Below are 17,311 nucleotides of genomic sequence, written 5' to 3'. Positions count from 1 at the left end.
TGACGGCAAAACAGGTGATGACAGCAGAGGCTGGAAAAGGTAAACATTCGAACAGTATCTGGAGGAACGATATTTGGAAGAGAAAAAAAAAAAGTCTATAAAAAACGTTTCAAGTCCACCAGCTTTCTTTTTTAGGCTATATTAATTCTACAGCAATTTTCAGAGGCTAACACAATCTCTGTCTTTGAGAACACTGGGGTAACAACAGAAAAAATAACTGAGTGTGGCTGTGTGCTGCCTCACTAAAGTTGGAAAAACTAAGCATTAATTAGCGCATTTAACCTGATTACAAGCCCAAGTCAGTATAACAACAGCTTGCGAAGTTCACCTTTTTCAAGCTATCTTCTGAAGAATTAAACAATTTTTTTAGACAACCAATGTACTGCAAATTGCGTTACAACCAAAGTACTGCAAATATGGTAAAATGCCAAACTTTGACTAAAACCTGAGTTTTTAATAGATTCAGGAGGAGATGCTCAAAGGTACAAGTGCATTCCAACTCAGTCAGCCCACTGTTACCAACAGCAGTTTTGTCTCCAAACTTCAGAATAACATTACCCTTCAAAGCTTATTGCATGCAAGATAACACATAGAAACACAGCAAAAATTCTCTATATAACTACAGAGGAATACTCAGAGATCTATTGCAAAGAAGTTTAGAGAAAACAAAATGAAATGTATTAGTTTTGTAGACGATGCGTATAAGAAATGTTGGTGTATGTCAGATGCCCTGAGAACCACGCATGAGGGCAGCCTGTTGCCTGGAATTCATATTCCCTCGTATCAAAAGGCTTTTCTGACCCAAGAAAAGCACTGCACCATTTTATAAAAATAAACTTACCACAATCTTTACGCAGAGAAGTATTTCGTCATCTTTTAAATAACTGCTATGTTTTACCTTGGATACAATAATATATTGTCCTTCCAAAGCACACTTCATTATTGATACACATAACCAGTACTTACTACCAGCTGTCATAACTTCATGTTCTCTTTCCTCCTCTTCATCTTCTTGTTCTGGGTGTCCCTCTTCTCTGTCGCGCTCTGCCTGCTCCTCCATTTCTGCTTCTTCATCAATTGTACGAGTAAAAGAGTGTTCTTGAGTATCAACATCAGCAGATTCTTGGTTATCTAACATCTTGATGTACAAAAATATACATAAAGTGATATTAATTTCATCAAAATGGAAGATGAACATAAAAGGACACAGGTATTTAGTAAGTTTTTTCCCTATCAAAAAGATACTTCTGATGTTGTGTGAAATAAACAACAAAAAGACAAGGGCTTTAAATACAGAAGCTGGAACTAGGCTCAGGCTGTGCTTGAGTCAAATACTGTTGACCAATAATTTCCTTCGACTGATTTAATACCACATGTACTACAGATGAATGGACTCCTAATTCAACATTGTCCATTTTCACTTGAAAGTTCCTGAAAGTTTTTTGACAAGATAGAACCAAAGTATTAGCAAATATGAAACCAACATTATGCAACATTTCCTTAATACACAGTAAAGCCTGAAGAACTGAGAAGAGCTTTACAGCCTTACCCATCTGTCTCTTGAGGATGATCTGGTCTGAATAAGTTCCATGTTCTTACAGGCAAGCAAGCGACTCCGAACTTTATATACGCAGCGGTAGACTTCTGCCAGGGCTTTGCCAGGCTGGTACCTAATAAAAGAGATCCAGAAAGGAAAAAAATCATGCAAACTTTCTTTTAAAAACTGAAGTTGAACTTGAAAAGTAGCTCTAAGTTACTTGCCTGCTCTCCCCACAAGCCTGACTGAGTAAACTCGTGTGCTTCAGAAGAGCTGCAAGGACAAACCTGGACACAGTATCCAGGAGGGACTCATTACTCAAAGTTGCAGTATCCCAGTCTGAAAAGAGAAAGGAAGAAAGGATTCATCAAAACTGGCTGCTGTTTCCAACCAAGAAATATACTTTCAATGACATCTTAAAAAAAAATCTTCACTCATTGCAATCTTCCAAGTTAGAAGCAGTTTTAATGCGTAAGATCAGCACTAATAATTCATCAATATGCTGCTTCAGACAAATGCAGTTGGGTCTCTCAGGGCACTGAGATCCAACAGCCCAGGGTCCGACACAAACTGTGGCCTGAGCCCCAAGGAGCTGAACTGGGGGTGCGACCCCTCTGTCCAGCAGCTCTTCTCGTTACCAATTTACAGGGAACTTGCTCAGAAATGTGCTGGATCAGAGACTTTCTGCTCTTTCACACGTGGGAGAAACCACATTCAAGAATTAGTCTGCAGACCCACTTACAGTGAAAAAGCCTCATCTCCAGCAGGAAAGCCAACTGTTAACACAAGCACCAGCTTAAGCACCAGCTTCACTGCTAAGATTAACAAGAGACACTTTCAGGTATCAAAAGTAAGGTTCATCCAGTATTTTCAGAAACTGACTTTTGAGGTCTCCAAATATAATATTTTTTCCCCACTTTAGAAAGAACCATTATGAAAGTGATACTGTTCTACTATAAAATAACCAAGTGCCAAGCAAACCTCAACAAGGAACCATCATTTTTCAGGGGGAAAAAACAACCACTATCCCACTTCCTCACAAATAAATTCGGAATACTTTTTCAATTAAATATTATCTATTAATAAATATTACCTATGCAAGCAGCTGCGGAAATCACAAAAAACTTACCTGGCTACACAAAGTTCAGTCTAACACACCTGCTCTTCAGCACGTTCCATTACTTTGCATTTGATGCTACGCTAACCATAACCATCCAACTGTCAGCCAGGTGGCATTGTGAACAGAGCAGAACCACATCCACTCCTAAAACACCCAATTCCGTAACCAAAATTATACTTATTAGCCCATTCATCTCAGATTTTATAAACACACAACCAGCATTTTTACTGCAATTCCTACTCCGGTGGAATTCTGCAGAACTCTCTGTGTTGCTCTCAAAAGGCACACAACACCTTCTGCTCTGCTCTTGGTCTGGCCTGCTTGGCCAGAGCTACAGAAAATTATCTCTGGGTCCAACAGAAAGTTACAGCACAACCACAATGCTTAGTGGATCTCATTAAAAGGAGACTTGGGAAGCTTGAGCAGGAACGCAGATTTTAGGCAACCACCATGAGGAACCATTACAATTGCCAGGCCAGCCTCCCAGAGACTTGAAAAACAAGAGATGACTTACCCCTTCACCCCATTCCTAACGTATTTTGCAAGCTACTTTGCCTTCCCCCATCTCCTCCCCATCAATTTTTCTTTTTAATTACAAGTTTCAGTCTGCTCTACTAGGAAAACAGAAACACCAACAACTGAGTAAGCAAAAAAGAGCCTCCTTATTCCAGTTCGGAGCAAAAAAGAACTTCGAACTACATGTTTGCCAAACACCAGAACCAATGTCAAAAGTGAGTAACAGAAAAGGCAAAACAATGACCGTGGAACCTGACCACAAATTAAGTTTATCATGTCGCAGAATTTAAAGTCATTGCCAAAGAAAAGATGGGATTCTGCTAGGCATCTAGTTGATGCATGCAATACGCTTTTAACACACACACACACACACACACACATACACATATACATATCCAACATCTCACCTTTACTAACAGCATAGTCTTGCATACTGATCCAGAGGCTCCTTGCTGGCTCTTTTGTACAACCCAAGGCCAAATCAACATAAACAGAAATCTCAGGTCTCAGCTTATAATCAAATGGCTTCTGTTCCTCATTTCCAGACAGGGCCACTTCTAGCAAGGAGCTCATGCATTTGTCTAAAAGAAGGGAAACACCTGAGCAGTTAAACTCATGCATCTGTCTAAAAGAGTACAAAACGACTTTCACTCTCCATTAAAAAAAAAAATCAAGACATTTCATTGTCTGCCTACAAACTCATGTCAGGTAAGGAACAAAGTGACTCAGAGTTTCAAATTACCTAAAATGCATGAAGACTTAGAAGTATTATCCAACTCTGCTTCAATAGCACAATTCTGTATCATTAATTCTACCTGAACTATATAGCCATACACTTGCAATTACTGTATCTGGACCCATTTCAAAATACTGTGTCTCGTAAGTATGTCTTGAAGTAGTCTACCCAGAATCAGAGGAAGAAGAAGATATGAAGCAAGAGGAACAGGCCACACAGAAGCAGAAGTATGTGCATTATTCAGACAGGAACGGATGACTAAAAATACTAATTCTGAATCCTTTTAACATTTCTGGTAGATAAGAAGGACTGAAGTTTGTTATTACTAGAATTATTTCTAATTAATAAAAAATCCACTTTGTAAGCAGAATACAATTTAAGGTAATATTTTTCAATAACAAACATGAACAATGGAGCCCCTGGTGTGTCTGTTCCGTGCTGAGCATCTAAGAGTAAAACATTTAAAGTTACCACAGTGAAGACTGTGTTACTTCTTTCACCGAGAAATTGCAGATTTTTTCCTTCCATAAGCATTTCCAAGACCCTTTGTAAACTACAGCATACACTTAAATACCCATTTTACAACGTTTTGTGTCACTACCTGAATAGACAGGAACACTGAAAGACAAACTCTTATCCAACCAACATGGGAAATTTCAAAACTGAACACCAATATTTACAATGTCAATTAGGCATTTAACAGCTTACCTAAATGAGGAATATCCATTTCCACCCCGTCACTGAACAGCGGGGTTTTCAGCCAGTAGGCCGTGTCCTGCTCCTCGGGGGACACGGCCGGCCCCTGCAGCATGCCACCCAGACAGCGCCCGATCAGCAGAGCCACTGTCCTCTCCAGATCAACCAGCCAGACCCAGGACTGGGCAGGCTGTGGCAGGGGCACTCCGGCAGGATCAATTAATTCAGGTCCACCTCAAAGTAGGAGCAACGAATTGGCAAATTAGTCACTGTTGCGCAGATGTTAAAACAATTCCAAAATTAGTAAAGTTAATGGCAGATCTTGTTAATGTTTCCCAGTTAATAGCAGATTTGTCCCTCAGTCAAGGACTTATAAATTGAAGAAACACCAGTTAGGACAGATAGATCAGTTAACGGCACAACATCAGTAGAGCAGAGGCCATCACCTTTCATGGGACAACTGCTCGCACTCAGTGAGGTAAAGGCTCTTTCAAACTCTGCACAAGGACCTATTCTTGTCCAATACGTATTTCTTTTTGTTCTGATAAACATGCACGGATAAATGATATTAACTGCAAACAGCACTTAATAAAAGCATAAAACCTTGCAAAAAATATTAATAAAAAAGTCAATGAATGGCAAATAAGCATAGCACCTCCTATCACAAATTTTGGTCACTTTACCACTGTTTTTATATTTCTGTTTCACTGGCACCAGAAATACATTGTGGCACATATTCAGGAATTCGGCAGGTAAGTAATGAAGTTAAAATTCTATTACGCTATGAAATGGAAAGCAGAAGTCAAATTTGGACACGGAAGTAAACAGATTATGACAAAATCATCTATTAGTTGCATCAGAGGAAGTTCAGATCAGACATTAGGAAAAGGTTCTTCACTGAGAGGGCGGGCGGGCGGTCACTGAACAGGCTCCCCAGAAAGCAGCCACAGTACCACGTCTGTCAGATCTCTAAAAGTGTCCAGACGATGCTCTCAGCCATATGGTTGAAAAGCAGATGTAGCAAGATGCTTAGCAGGAAATTTAAACTTCCACTATGAAAAGATGACATGCCATTATTTGTTTTTCAGATTAAAAGTGTGCTAGATATTACACTTACCATGAAGTGGCCACTGTAGTTCTTGATCTTCTAAAAGGGCTGCAGCAGGTAACAGTCTGTTAAGACGATCTAAAGGTGGCAACAGATCTAGCAGGTAACTCAACAAAGGCCGAGCTACTGATACTGGCAGTAACAATAATGAGTTGACAATCTGAGACAGCATACTACCAGCAGCCGATACATAAATAACATCTACAAAGAAAGAAGATATAACTATATAACTATAATTATCATCCAGAATATAATTACATTCCAAGCACAATTTAACAAGTCAGAAAGAACTGCATAAAAATTTATCAGCTACCTCAAAATGTCTCAATTGCACATGTTGAACTGGGCTGCTTGTTTAAGAATTATTAATTCATTCCATATTGTAGCTATGTATTTTTCAGAATTCTCAAGAAAAAGGTACTTTTAAGAAGAGAAATATAGAACTGACAAAACTGAAACAATAATGCACAGAGACAATATCCTCTCTAGTCTGTATTTTTCCTATATGCAAAATGTTCTATTAAAAACATGGAGCAGATGCTACCCTTGGGTAGCCAATTGATCTCCTTTGAGGGAGGCTTGGGCAGATATGGGGAAAATAAGATATTTTATTATTCAAAGCTAAACAAACATGAACTGCCCTAAGCTTACGGTGCCACCATTACTGATTTTTCCGTGAACACTGACCTCTCAGTTTTTCCCCAACACTACCATTCCAAGAGCTTTCCTTAAGCAGCGTTGCAGAACGGGAATAGATATCTGTGGCATGAGGCAATAAAAGCTGCAGGTGTTTGTGAAGCAGGGCCACACTGCTGGAATTCTGGAAGAAAGCAATCAACCAAACATAAGAATGACGCTGTAAATATATTTAGGGGGTTCAGTATTTAAATCAGTTTAGCTTTCACATACTTAGAAGCAACATTCTGTTGCTCATGCATATGGAATTAATTTCCCCACCCCAAATAATAAAAATAAGGACACACACCTCACTAACACTGTTGATGTGGCAATAAGCCAGCAACTGTTTCTGCAGTGAACACAGAAGCTCATGAAGATGAGCAGGCTGGCTGTTTTCTGATGACGATGTACCCAGTAAGAATTTATCACTGTTTTTTTCCAGTTCTCCAAAGGCTTGGTCCTATTAAGACAAAAAGGGGGGGGAAAAAAAGAACAATTCACTCTGCCTTCAAATAGAATAACATTTTACTGTCACCTTAAAAAGCTTTTTTTACCTTTACCATTTGCACCTGTGATTATCAAAGACATCGGATAACGTCAAGCGGATTATGGGATAACCAAATTTGAAATGACGATCATTTGGAATGTCACCGTAGTGACGGCGACAGCTGTCAAGCGGTCTGAAAAGGGTATTTACAGATGCAGAAATATTTTTCTTTCAACTCACCAAGGATAACTGGATGAAAGAACTTTTGCCCCACCCTGACCCCCAAATGCTAAAACCCTATTTCTCACTGGTTTAATAAAAGTTGTTTTGGACCCTGTTGTCCCTTAAACTAACCTTGGGGTGCCTCTGTGACATTTACATTCTATCTTCCAAAACATTTTGAAGCCAAAGTCAGAGAAATACAATACTTCAGTCTGATATGAAACCATCTACATAAGCCAGGTTAAACAATAAATACCACTACAATAACATTAGAACCATAATGTTAGAGACTGTTTAACTGATTTTAGTCCACTGCAGGACAAATACATATGGCAATGCTACTTTCGATAAACAAGAAGAGCACCATTTTCTGAAACTGGGGAAAACCTTCTAACCCTTCTAAGTACCCAAAATTCATTCCCATTTAAGAAATAAATAAATAAACCCAAGTCCTATACATACTGTATAAAATCCCAAATTTCTTAGAAGAGTCTTCATTAAGATTTCAGCCAGATGAGTATCCGGGTGACTGCTCTGGACAGTGTACGTTTGATCAGAGAGATTTCCGTAGCTGATACACAAGGAGGACGTTTCTGTGGCATCAGAGGGTGAGCTGTAGCCAAGCAGGGAAGCTACGTGGGTGTGATCCTGCAAGCTCGTCAGAATAATATCCAATTGCATTCTCTAAAGAAAAACGTTTAGACACAAGAAACACTCTTCATTAACTAAGATAAAATAATGAGCTAAGAAGAAAAAAGCATCAGGCACAGTTATGCAATAGAAATATTCTAATGAGATGTGAAAATAAGCTGGAGAACTTCAGCAAAAAAGTCCAAAGTTTTTTCTGCAGATTTGTAGTATCAGGGAACAGATAAAGATACTGAATTATAAAACCATACCTATTAAAAATGTGAGATTAAGAGAAAGAGATTAGACACTGGACCAAATGCTTTCTCCAGTTTGTTCTAGTTATCTGATTGTGGATGGGGGGAAGTGGAGGGTCATTATTCCAATTTATACATAGGAAAAAGGAAAGGGTAAAAAGCGGGACAAGCATACAAGGGAGGTGGTAGATGCAGAGTAATGACCTTCGATTTCAGTATTGTTCCCCACTGTTGCTGGTTATGACTCCTCAAAAAACTAAACTTGCTCTACCCTAGTAATTGTCAGGGGTTTTGGTTTGTACTGGTACAGAAAAAAATCTTCAGAAAGTTACAATTAGAAGATTCTATTTCATAGTTTTAGTATCACTGTAAACCAGTCTATTTTATAGTTTACAAAATAAAGGATTTGATGAGGATCCTGTGCTACAGAACCGAATAATAGTTTCTCTCATGTTTTTAACCCAAGGCTACTGCTGAAGCATCAGTACCTCCTGCCCTCAAGGACAGGAATGGATGCTCCTTGAATTTCTTTCCTTCCATTTGTAGGACACTGGGTAAGTCTCCCAACCTGCACTGATTCTTCTTCTTCATATTCAAGAAAGAAGAAAAAAGAAACGTCCCAGTCATCTTTGAGAAGTAGGGTAAAATCCATACAGGCAAGTATTCTTCCCAGAAAACAGTAAATTTTCTGTTACCAAAACTTGCTCAATCAGTCTAGTATTCAAAAATATCTAACCTTCAAACTTATCTTGATAGGCTAACACAGCAATTCCTATCCTTTCTGTAGTGAAGCTTCACTTGAGAAAATGTAGTGCTCCTTACATCACTGCATCCTGATTTAGCCAGGCTACAGATTTTGTCAAGTTGGGCTTTGCACTGTATCTCATCAATAATGTGCCTGCACTCTGCAAATGAGGCTCATCTTCAAAAAAAACAAAACAGATTTTAAGCACCAATTAGTTTTATTTTACTTTACCTGTCCTTTTGATAAGCTTTCCCATCTATCAGGACCTTGTGGTAGAAGAGAATGTAGCAATTCCATTCTCTCTCGCAAGGGAGGAAGCAGCATAGTTGCTCCTACTGACAAAGTCTCAATTACAACCTAAAATTAGAGTAGCAGAAAATACTTCTTCAGTGGGGGAAAAAAAAAATCAACTCAACTGTACCTTTAAAAAATACAGTACATCCCCCACAAAATATCCAAAACTTCCACTTAATTTCATTTACTATCAGTATTCTAGCACACAATAGCACATTAATGTTTTGTTCTGTAATGCAATAACATGCAGCACACTGAAGGAGTGAAATGAGACCAACATGTTGTCAAAACAATAAAGAATTTGTTCTAAGTTGCTATTTCCTGTAAGAGAGCTGTCTTAGGAGAAGTTACTCAACTAAGTTAGCTACTCAATCCACAACATTAACATTTTAGGCTACTACAAGCAATGATAATTAAAATGTTACAAAATAAAAGCAGCTTTTTGAAATTCTCATTCAAACATTCTCCTCTGCTTTCAGATCATGGAACAGTGATGGTGATTGAATTTTTTATCTTCAATGAGTAAAACTGCTACGTCAGAATCACGTTCATCTGAGGGCCAAGTTCAGAATGAGAAATCTCTAATCACACAGTCAAAGAATAAAAAACAGTCATAGAATTGTAAACAAAAAAGCGTTACTTACTTCCTGAATTTCATCAGGGACAGAAGAGTCCATCAGTCTAAACAGCAAATTTCGAAGAGGACCGGCTTGGCGGCCAAGAATGCTGGTAGCTACACCGCCAGCCAGGGCCAGGGCAAGGTGGTTAGAAAGCAGCTTCAAACACAATTTAAGAAAATTGTGATGTTCCCTGTAAAAAGAAATACATCCTGTTAACCTCTCCAATTATTAGCCTTAGTCCCCTTGCACGCACTTGTGCACTAAGCTTTCCACTCTTGTTTGATTTCGCATACCAGAAAGATAAGTAAATTACAGCCAGGACTTTAAGAAACTCCTCTGAAAACCTACTGCAAATCTGCCTAAAAGAACAAAAACCAAAACCAGGATAGAGAAAAGTGTCGTTGTGGTTCCGAGAGGCATCCAGTTTAGAACAGTCTTCCCACAAATCAGGAGATCATCCCAAAGCACACAAATAGACAGACAAATATATGCTTCACATAAAAGAAAAAATAAACCTTGCAAGAAGTAACCAATGCAATCTTCTCTCAGATGATTTAAGAGTACAACCATCAGATTAATAATGAAAGTTGTAATATTAATTTCTAGTCTTCTTAAAAAAGAAAACTTTTTAATGACTTTGTAGCAAATTAAAAAGATTCAAGAGGATCTTTGATATTTACAGTGGTGTTTGCAAGCATCAGTGAGGAAACACTCGCACTTAAGTTACCTAATAGCAACACATTCAAAACATCACCTTTGGTAAAAAGACTCAAATCTGGAAGCTGCAGTAACAATTACTGATGATTGGTCAGGAAGCTGGTTTAATTAACAAGGCACTATCAAGACAGCCTTCGTTTTGTTGCATTTCATTTTCTGGAGAACCTTCCAGAAAAGAGAAATTTGTGGAAATGTGTGTCTATATGGGAATTCACGTCTACGAGTCTCATGTTTGTGAGAAGCAGCCTGCATTTTCAAAAGTAATGGACTATCTTATCTTAAAACATACAATGAAATAAAATAAATAATATCCCACATGGAACTGATCACAAAATGTCCCAGATGTCACCACTGACCTCTGTCTGCAGCAGAAGCAAACTGCTGGAACTGTAATGCTGTGCCTCATTACAAAATTTCATAGACAAATCAGTTCCTGAAAAAAATTAACTGCCTTTCTCCATTTTGATCATTCAGCTGGAAAACAGTTATGCTACTGGACATAACCGGAACAACAGAGTCATACATGACCTTTAAAAAGTGTTTCATGCATTCTGAACAATTTCTGTTTCTGCAGAGGTGACCAGAGACCTTGAGCTGCATGAAGCCAATGGCCCACGCTCACGTGCTGAAAACACTTGTAGGAAAATATCCTAATCCCTTAGATAGAAACAAGGTAATGGCAGCTATGCAGCTCCTGGTCTGAGCATCACACGTGTGTTAGTCAGGACTGAATGTATGCGTTGATGGATTATCACCTCAAGAGGGGTTTTTTTCCCTAAACTTATCAGTAGATTAGAACTTGCAAAGCAGAAATAATGTCAAGAAGCAGTAAATGCATTTCAACTACATAGGAAAATGTGTTTTAAAGGATAACTCTGAAATAAAATATTTAATTCAGTGCATAATTAAAATAAATTCCAGACAACTGTTCCTATTGCATCTGAGGCGCTGAAAAGCTCCCCTGTCATACAAACAAGTAAATAAACCAGACTTACGGTTGTTAAAGAGAAGACTAACCAGGACTAAGCCATGCACCACTGCTGTGAAGAAAAACATTTGTAAAGATCTGTAACATGCATATGCTTTATGTACCTTGATGAAGGAAAAGGAAGAGGGGGTATTTCACTGTTAATTTTGTCACAGTAGTGCTCAAGGAAAGAACGAAGATGCGAAAAGGTACTTTCTTCAAGGTCCACACAATAGGGTCTGTGCCATGCCACAACCTGCCTGGAATCCAACATCAAAAGAAGTTACTATGAAAATATTCCTGTGAACAGTTTAAGCAGGTTGAGTACACGCTTGACCAAACCAATTTCTTATAAGAAAACAGTATTGATGCTGACTAACTGCCTCAGCCATATGCATTTCATCTGATTCATGCAAAAGCTGACCAATACTCACAAACCTGGTTTTTGTACAAATGCCAGATTGATAAAGAGACTTTGGTACAATGTAGGGAGAATTCAAAAGGAGTAGTACCACTTAGTACTATTTGAGGCTATTTTCTTAACTGATTTTTCTAAGATAGCTCCCTTTAAAACAGGGCACTTGAAATTCTTCCTGAATTATCTTCCAAATATTGTTTTTCTATCCCTTTGTGTTAGTCCATCTATAAATCTAAAGTTTACCAGTTCAATCATTTGCTCATGTCCTTGGTGTAACAAAGTATTATTTCTGTTATTGTATGTTAATAACCAAATTCTTTCTTTAGGTACCTGGTTTTAGGTCAGCTTATCAACTAACCATCCAGGAATTGGTTAAAATGTTTAAATCCACATTAGTGGTTGGTGTAAACTTCCCCATTTCCCCAAGTCTTGTTCTTAGTTTACTCCTTGTTACACTAAAGCAAACTGCCTAAGCCATACAAAAAGTGAGTTTTTTTCTCCTCCCACTGCCTAACTTGCCAATTTTTAGTAAACAGAAGTAATTTTTGTCTAACAGCAAGTATGAAATCTTCATACACAAGTAACTAATAGCCAAATCCTTGGTGCTGCTATATTTTCATTTGTAGTCTCCAATAGTTTAAAAGGAAGGAAGAAGAGAAGGAAATAGAGGAAGAGAAAGAGAAGGTGAGGAAGAAGAAAAGACTCTCCCCTCCAAAACATTGCAAGCAGAATACTTGGAACGCGTGACACTGTTAACACCTCCAGGAAAGACGTACAGGTATCACAAAGTGGACTTGTAGGAAAAGAATGATCCCTGTCCCCCAGTGTCAGTGTTACCTGTCCCTTGGGAGAGCTGTCCAGGCAAGGCTGTGGGACGTTCCTGCTGAAATCTGTTGAATTGCAACTCCATCTAAACCACTTACTTTCTTCGGTTTAGTAATGGGACCGGTAGAGTTTCCCTGACCACACTGTCCCATTGAATTGTTACCCCAAGCATAAACTTCGTTATCTATAAACATAAACAAGGCAGAAAGCAAAACCTGAGATACAATTGCTTTTGATCAAGAGGAATACTATGTATTTTTACACCTTATTCTATTTACCGTGAGAAAGTGCCAAACAGTGACTGTCACCAATCGAAATGTCAACTATTCTTGTAGCAGCCAGCTCTTCAATAAGCTTAGGCCTGAGAGCAGTTGCCTCCGAAGAGCCACAGCCAAGGCACGCACCGCAGCCCCACGCGTAAACCTAGAGCAAACCAACCACAAAACATCAGCGCGTCGAGTCTGTATTACTGGTGACCACGAACAAACAAAATACCAGATAACCCCCTGCACATTAATCGCAATTACGTTTTCAACAAAACACGAACAGTGCTTTCCCGGTGCTTTTTTTTCTGCCCAACCACTCAGATCACTGGCCACATCAATGGGGAGGCTGTTGCAAGAAATGAAACTGCTACAGTCACTTCAGCACTCCCAATTCCACCCTTCAAACCACATTGCCTCAGCATCAAAGCGGGGTCACTTAGGTACACGTAGAAATGCTTATTGTCTTACATGCGTACACATTAGAGCAGCAAGGGCTCCTATTTACCAACTAAACATTTCTCTCCAAGCTCTCCTGAGATTTTACCGACTAGAAAGAAAACTCTCTGTTAACACCTATATTTAAACTCACATGCATTTAAAAAGCTATTAAATCACTTAACTAACTAAAAAATTACAAGCCTTTCACTGCTTTTTTGCTTCCAGAACCCACTTTACTTCCGGAATCCAATTTGGTTTTGGACTGACTACATTTCCTAACCTAAAAATAATTTGTTTTCCGTGGCTAAGCAAGACTCTTGAAAAGTATATTTGTAGATGACTCTTCAGCATATTTTTCATTACTCTAGTGCATTAGGATCTCAATACTGCAGTCAATCTCTAATCAAGAACTCTACTGATATTCAAGTGCTAGTTGAATATTTTCTCAACAGTCAAATTAAATGCTGAAGTAACGAACCCACACCGTCTTCACCAACTCCCATCATTTGATTGGACACTTGCTGTTGCCTACCTGCCCTGTTGATGTCAAGGCAAGTGAAGATTGGCTCCCAGCACAAACTTTTCGAATAAACATTCCTTGCAGGGCTTCTATAACTTTAGGTTTATATACTCTATTTGTATCACCATGACCAAGCTTGCCTACAAAAGGAGGAAACACAAGTGGAAAGTATTTTTAGTATATAAACTACAACAATTCTAAGCACCTAAAAAGAATTCTCTTTGGATTTCCAAAAATGTCAGTGTATATTTTTAAAAGTAAAACATATTACAAAATCTATTCTGTTTCACACAGAATCACAGAATGTTAGGGACTGGAAGGGATATCAAAAGCTCATCCAGTCCAATATAAAAATTTCTCTATCCTACTTTATGAAGTGATTTGAAAAAAACCCAACTTTTCTGCATTGTCTCCTAACAGCTGTGTGCATTTGTGTACACATTAATATTTTTATTCCCATATTCCTCCTTTAAGTTTCTCTTGAATACAGCTATTTGTCTCCACAACTTCACCATTTTCAATCAATGACCTGAAAAACAAGGACCGTCACTAGACCACATTAGAGTGTTGACAGAAAAGCATTCCTCAAAAGGAAGGAGAAAGAACCAAAATGTGAAATACATTACAAAGACTGATAATTTCTACAAAGGTCGTGCTTTGATTCATGTTATTTTAGCTTTCCTACAACAATATTTTAGTATCACATCATTAATATCCAAAAGGCAAACTGTTTATAATTTACTGAAACAAAAGAGCAAACTCCAATACTTCGTGAAGGTTACGGTGTCTGTCCCATTAAAAAATGTTTTTTCTACTGAAATTACAGAAGGAGGGAGACAGAGGAGCGGGAACAATTCTATATGCGCATGTCAGAGCTTGCTTTTGAATCAAATACCAATTCCCACCAGTTCCATTAACCAGCAATTTGATGATGAGATTTCTGTAGGCTGCATTCTCCTCTCCTCTCCTCTCACACCAGGCTCGGCAGCAATAATACAGCAGTTCTCAATTTTAATTTTATCCAGCAGCCTAACCAATTTCAGCTAAATACTGTAATAGTAGAAAATGAACAACTGTGTGTTTGTCAAAGCATTTACTGGCAATAAGGCTTAGAAGCCTTTCGTTTTTGAGACGGGAGACTGTCTCTTCAAGAGGCAGTTTAAATGCAACAGTTTTAATAGGTGAATACAGTTATTGCCACATCAAATAAGTGAGTTCATTTGAAGGTTAGCAGCAAAACATTTTTTCCAGAATTGTTTATGCATTCAGTGAGCTTTCTGTTCTGTGAAACCCCTGTTCTTTTTGATAACTCATTTTTAAACTGTATAATCTTGCAGTTGAACTTCAAATATTGTATTCAGATGTTACTAAAATCCTTTTGTTGAACAGCTACTAAATGACAAAAAAAAAAACCCACAACCACATGCAAGGAGTACCGAGGCTATGAAGCAGATGAAATAAGACAAAAATTACTATCAAAACGTTAGTTTTACCTACCATTATCTCCTCCTCCAAATGACCATACTGTTCTCCCATCCTTGGACAGAGCGATTGTGTGTGAACTGCCACAGGAAACCTCCCCTACATTGCTAATGTCTTTTACTAAAGTTGGAATGTTACGGCTGTTGCTGTCACCATGACCTAAAGAAAAAAGAAAAATACATTTTCTTTTTGTGCTAGTTTAAATACAGTCACCTATATACACACACCTGTGGACACGTATATGTGTATTCAGAGAAAATGATGAGAGAACTGGGCAAATAAACGTATAGGATTATTACCAGACACAGGAATTCTTCCAAAAGCACCATATGACATTTTAAAATTACCTAATCTTCCAAAGTCTCCTTCTCCCCATGTATATAGCTCTCCATCTTCTGTAACAGCAGCGCTATGCCTGTATCCAGCTGATACACATACAACAACCTACAAAAATAAAAATCAAGTGTTTATACAAATCGAATAGGAAGTCTGAAAGCTTATGAAAGTCAAATTTCAGAAGCAGTCTATGTAAATCGACTTTTTCACTCGGTTGGAGCAAGTACACACGTAAATTAATCTTTGCAATCTTTTCTATTTAGTATTTGGTAAGCAGAAATCAGTACACAAAGACACAGGTTTACATACAAAACTGGTTATGATTTATCATGCAAAGTTAACATAATGACATCCTAGTCTTACAGTAGCAAAAAGCATCATCAGTGGATGTTTAGAACACTGGCCACAACACAGCCAGGGAGGAGAAGGCTTGTAGCACAGCACCAAGCCACTCTTCAAATGAAGCCGCTAAAAAATCGTATATGAAAAGCCCTAACGTTACAGCTAACAAAAGCTGCCATCCCCGGCAAAGGCACCGCAGTTCAGCAAAAGCACACGAGCAGGTTTCAGTCTTAAGACTAGGAGAAGGTTTACTGGCAATGCCATTGTCCAAATCACATGCCTAAAGGCAAGCCTAAACTTCAGTGCTTTGCTGAAAGCAGACTCAGCTTCAACGAGAAGTCTAGACAAAACACACAACTTTTCCTTCAGATTTTGTATCTTTCAAATGTTACTCATCATCACAACTGAACAGAACACAAATAGGTATTCTACTACACAAAACATACCTTTCCTTGCAGAGGGCCCTGAATAAGTTTGGGATATTTCTGAGTTGAACTATTGCCATGTCCCAGTTTTCCGTAGTCACCGTCACCCCAGCTGAAGACCTCCCCTTCTGTTGTAAATGCTAAAGTGTGACCATCAGATCCCTTTGAAGATGACACTTTTTTAATAGACCTATGAGGCTCGAAAGTCAATTTTTTCAACGTGGACTGATTATTGGAGTCACCCAGTCCTAGTCTGCCATAGCTGCCTTTACCACAGGCTCGAACAGAACCATCCGTAGAAATAACAAAAGTACAATATTGTCCGGCTTCAATCTAAAACAAAAAGGTTAAAAGAGTAAAAAAGAAACATTAGGTAAATGTAAAATTCACATATATATCTAGAAGTTGGCATTTTTGAACAGAATGACAGGCTTGTTTACATAACCCTATCATATAACGTAATGCAAAATTACAGAGAATTGGGACTCAAGCAAGCAGCAAAATTCAAATTATTGAAAAATATTTTGAGTAAATCTGTTCTGGAGGCAAAGGATATAAATAGTGATTAATCTATTTGATTTATTTGCATATCTTCTACAGACCAAAGAACTCAGACTGCCTTCAGATCTCCAAGACCAAGGAATGGAAATGGACAGTCTTTGAAGGCATCTTAATTTTTTAAGATTAAAAAGACAAAGTAACAGCTTGATAAAGCAATGTAGGTTTTGCTTCATTTTAACCAGTACCAAGCGGTAACCTTAGGGAAATATGTCAAATGCTAAAAATTCACTACCATTTGAGACCATGCATTTAAACTACATAAACCCCAAAGACATCAGACCAAAACTTTCTAAGAAAGTAAGAACTTGCTTCTGTTTGGAAGTCAGCGGACAGCTGAACAATGTCCTAATAGCAAACCAGCTAAGCCTGCA

At 38.3% G+C, this 17,311-nt stretch overlaps 1 protein-coding gene across 12 annotated transcripts in view; it reads right to left on the bottom strand.

Annotated features, from left to right (window-relative positions):
• Positions 1-17,311, bottom strand: part of HERC1 (HECT and RLD domain containing E3 ubiquitin protein ligase family member 1) — a 110,664-nt gene that overhangs the window by 55,381 nt on the left and 37,972 nt on the right. For all 12 annotated transcript variants that reach the window (XM_065077001.1, XM_065077000.1, XM_065077003.1 and 9 more), the window contains exons 5-22: positions 16,401-16,712; positions 15,624-15,720; positions 15,292-15,435; positions 13,807-13,934; positions 12,849-12,993; positions 12,583-12,754; positions 11,453-11,587; positions 9,668-9,833; positions 8,961-9,086; positions 7,563-7,784; positions 6,699-6,851; positions 6,401-6,533; positions 5,723-5,914; positions 4,618-4,839; positions 3,581-3,754; positions 1,762-1,876; positions 1,550-1,670; positions 967-1,138 (exon numbers count right to left, since the gene is read on the bottom strand). In XM_065077001.1, the coding sequence (XP_064933073.1) occupies positions 967-1,138; positions 1,550-1,670; positions 1,762-1,876; positions 3,581-3,754; positions 4,618-4,839; positions 5,723-5,914; positions 6,401-6,533; positions 6,699-6,851; positions 7,563-7,784; positions 8,961-9,086; positions 9,668-9,833; positions 11,453-11,587; positions 12,583-12,754; positions 12,849-12,993; positions 13,807-13,934; positions 15,292-15,435; positions 15,624-15,720; positions 16,401-16,712 (2,929 nt within the window). The remainder of the gene's footprint in view (positions 1-966; positions 1,139-1,549; positions 1,671-1,761; positions 1,877-3,580; positions 3,755-4,617; positions 4,840-5,722; positions 5,915-6,400; positions 6,534-6,698; positions 6,852-7,562; positions 7,785-8,960; positions 9,087-9,667; positions 9,834-11,452; positions 11,588-12,582; positions 12,755-12,848; positions 12,994-13,806; positions 13,935-15,291; positions 15,436-15,623; positions 15,721-16,400; positions 16,713-17,311) is intronic.

The sequence above is a fragment of the Columba livia genome, chromosome 11 (genome assembly GCF_036013475.1).
Source record: "Columba livia isolate bColLiv1 breed racing homer chromosome 11, bColLiv1.pat.W.v2, whole genome shotgun sequence".
In the NCBI taxonomy this organism is placed as follows: domain Eukaryota; kingdom Metazoa; phylum Chordata; class Aves; order Columbiformes; family Columbidae; genus Columba; species Columba livia.
Note: the sequence above shows the minus strand (reverse complement) of the source record. Positions and strands in the feature narration are given on the sequence as shown.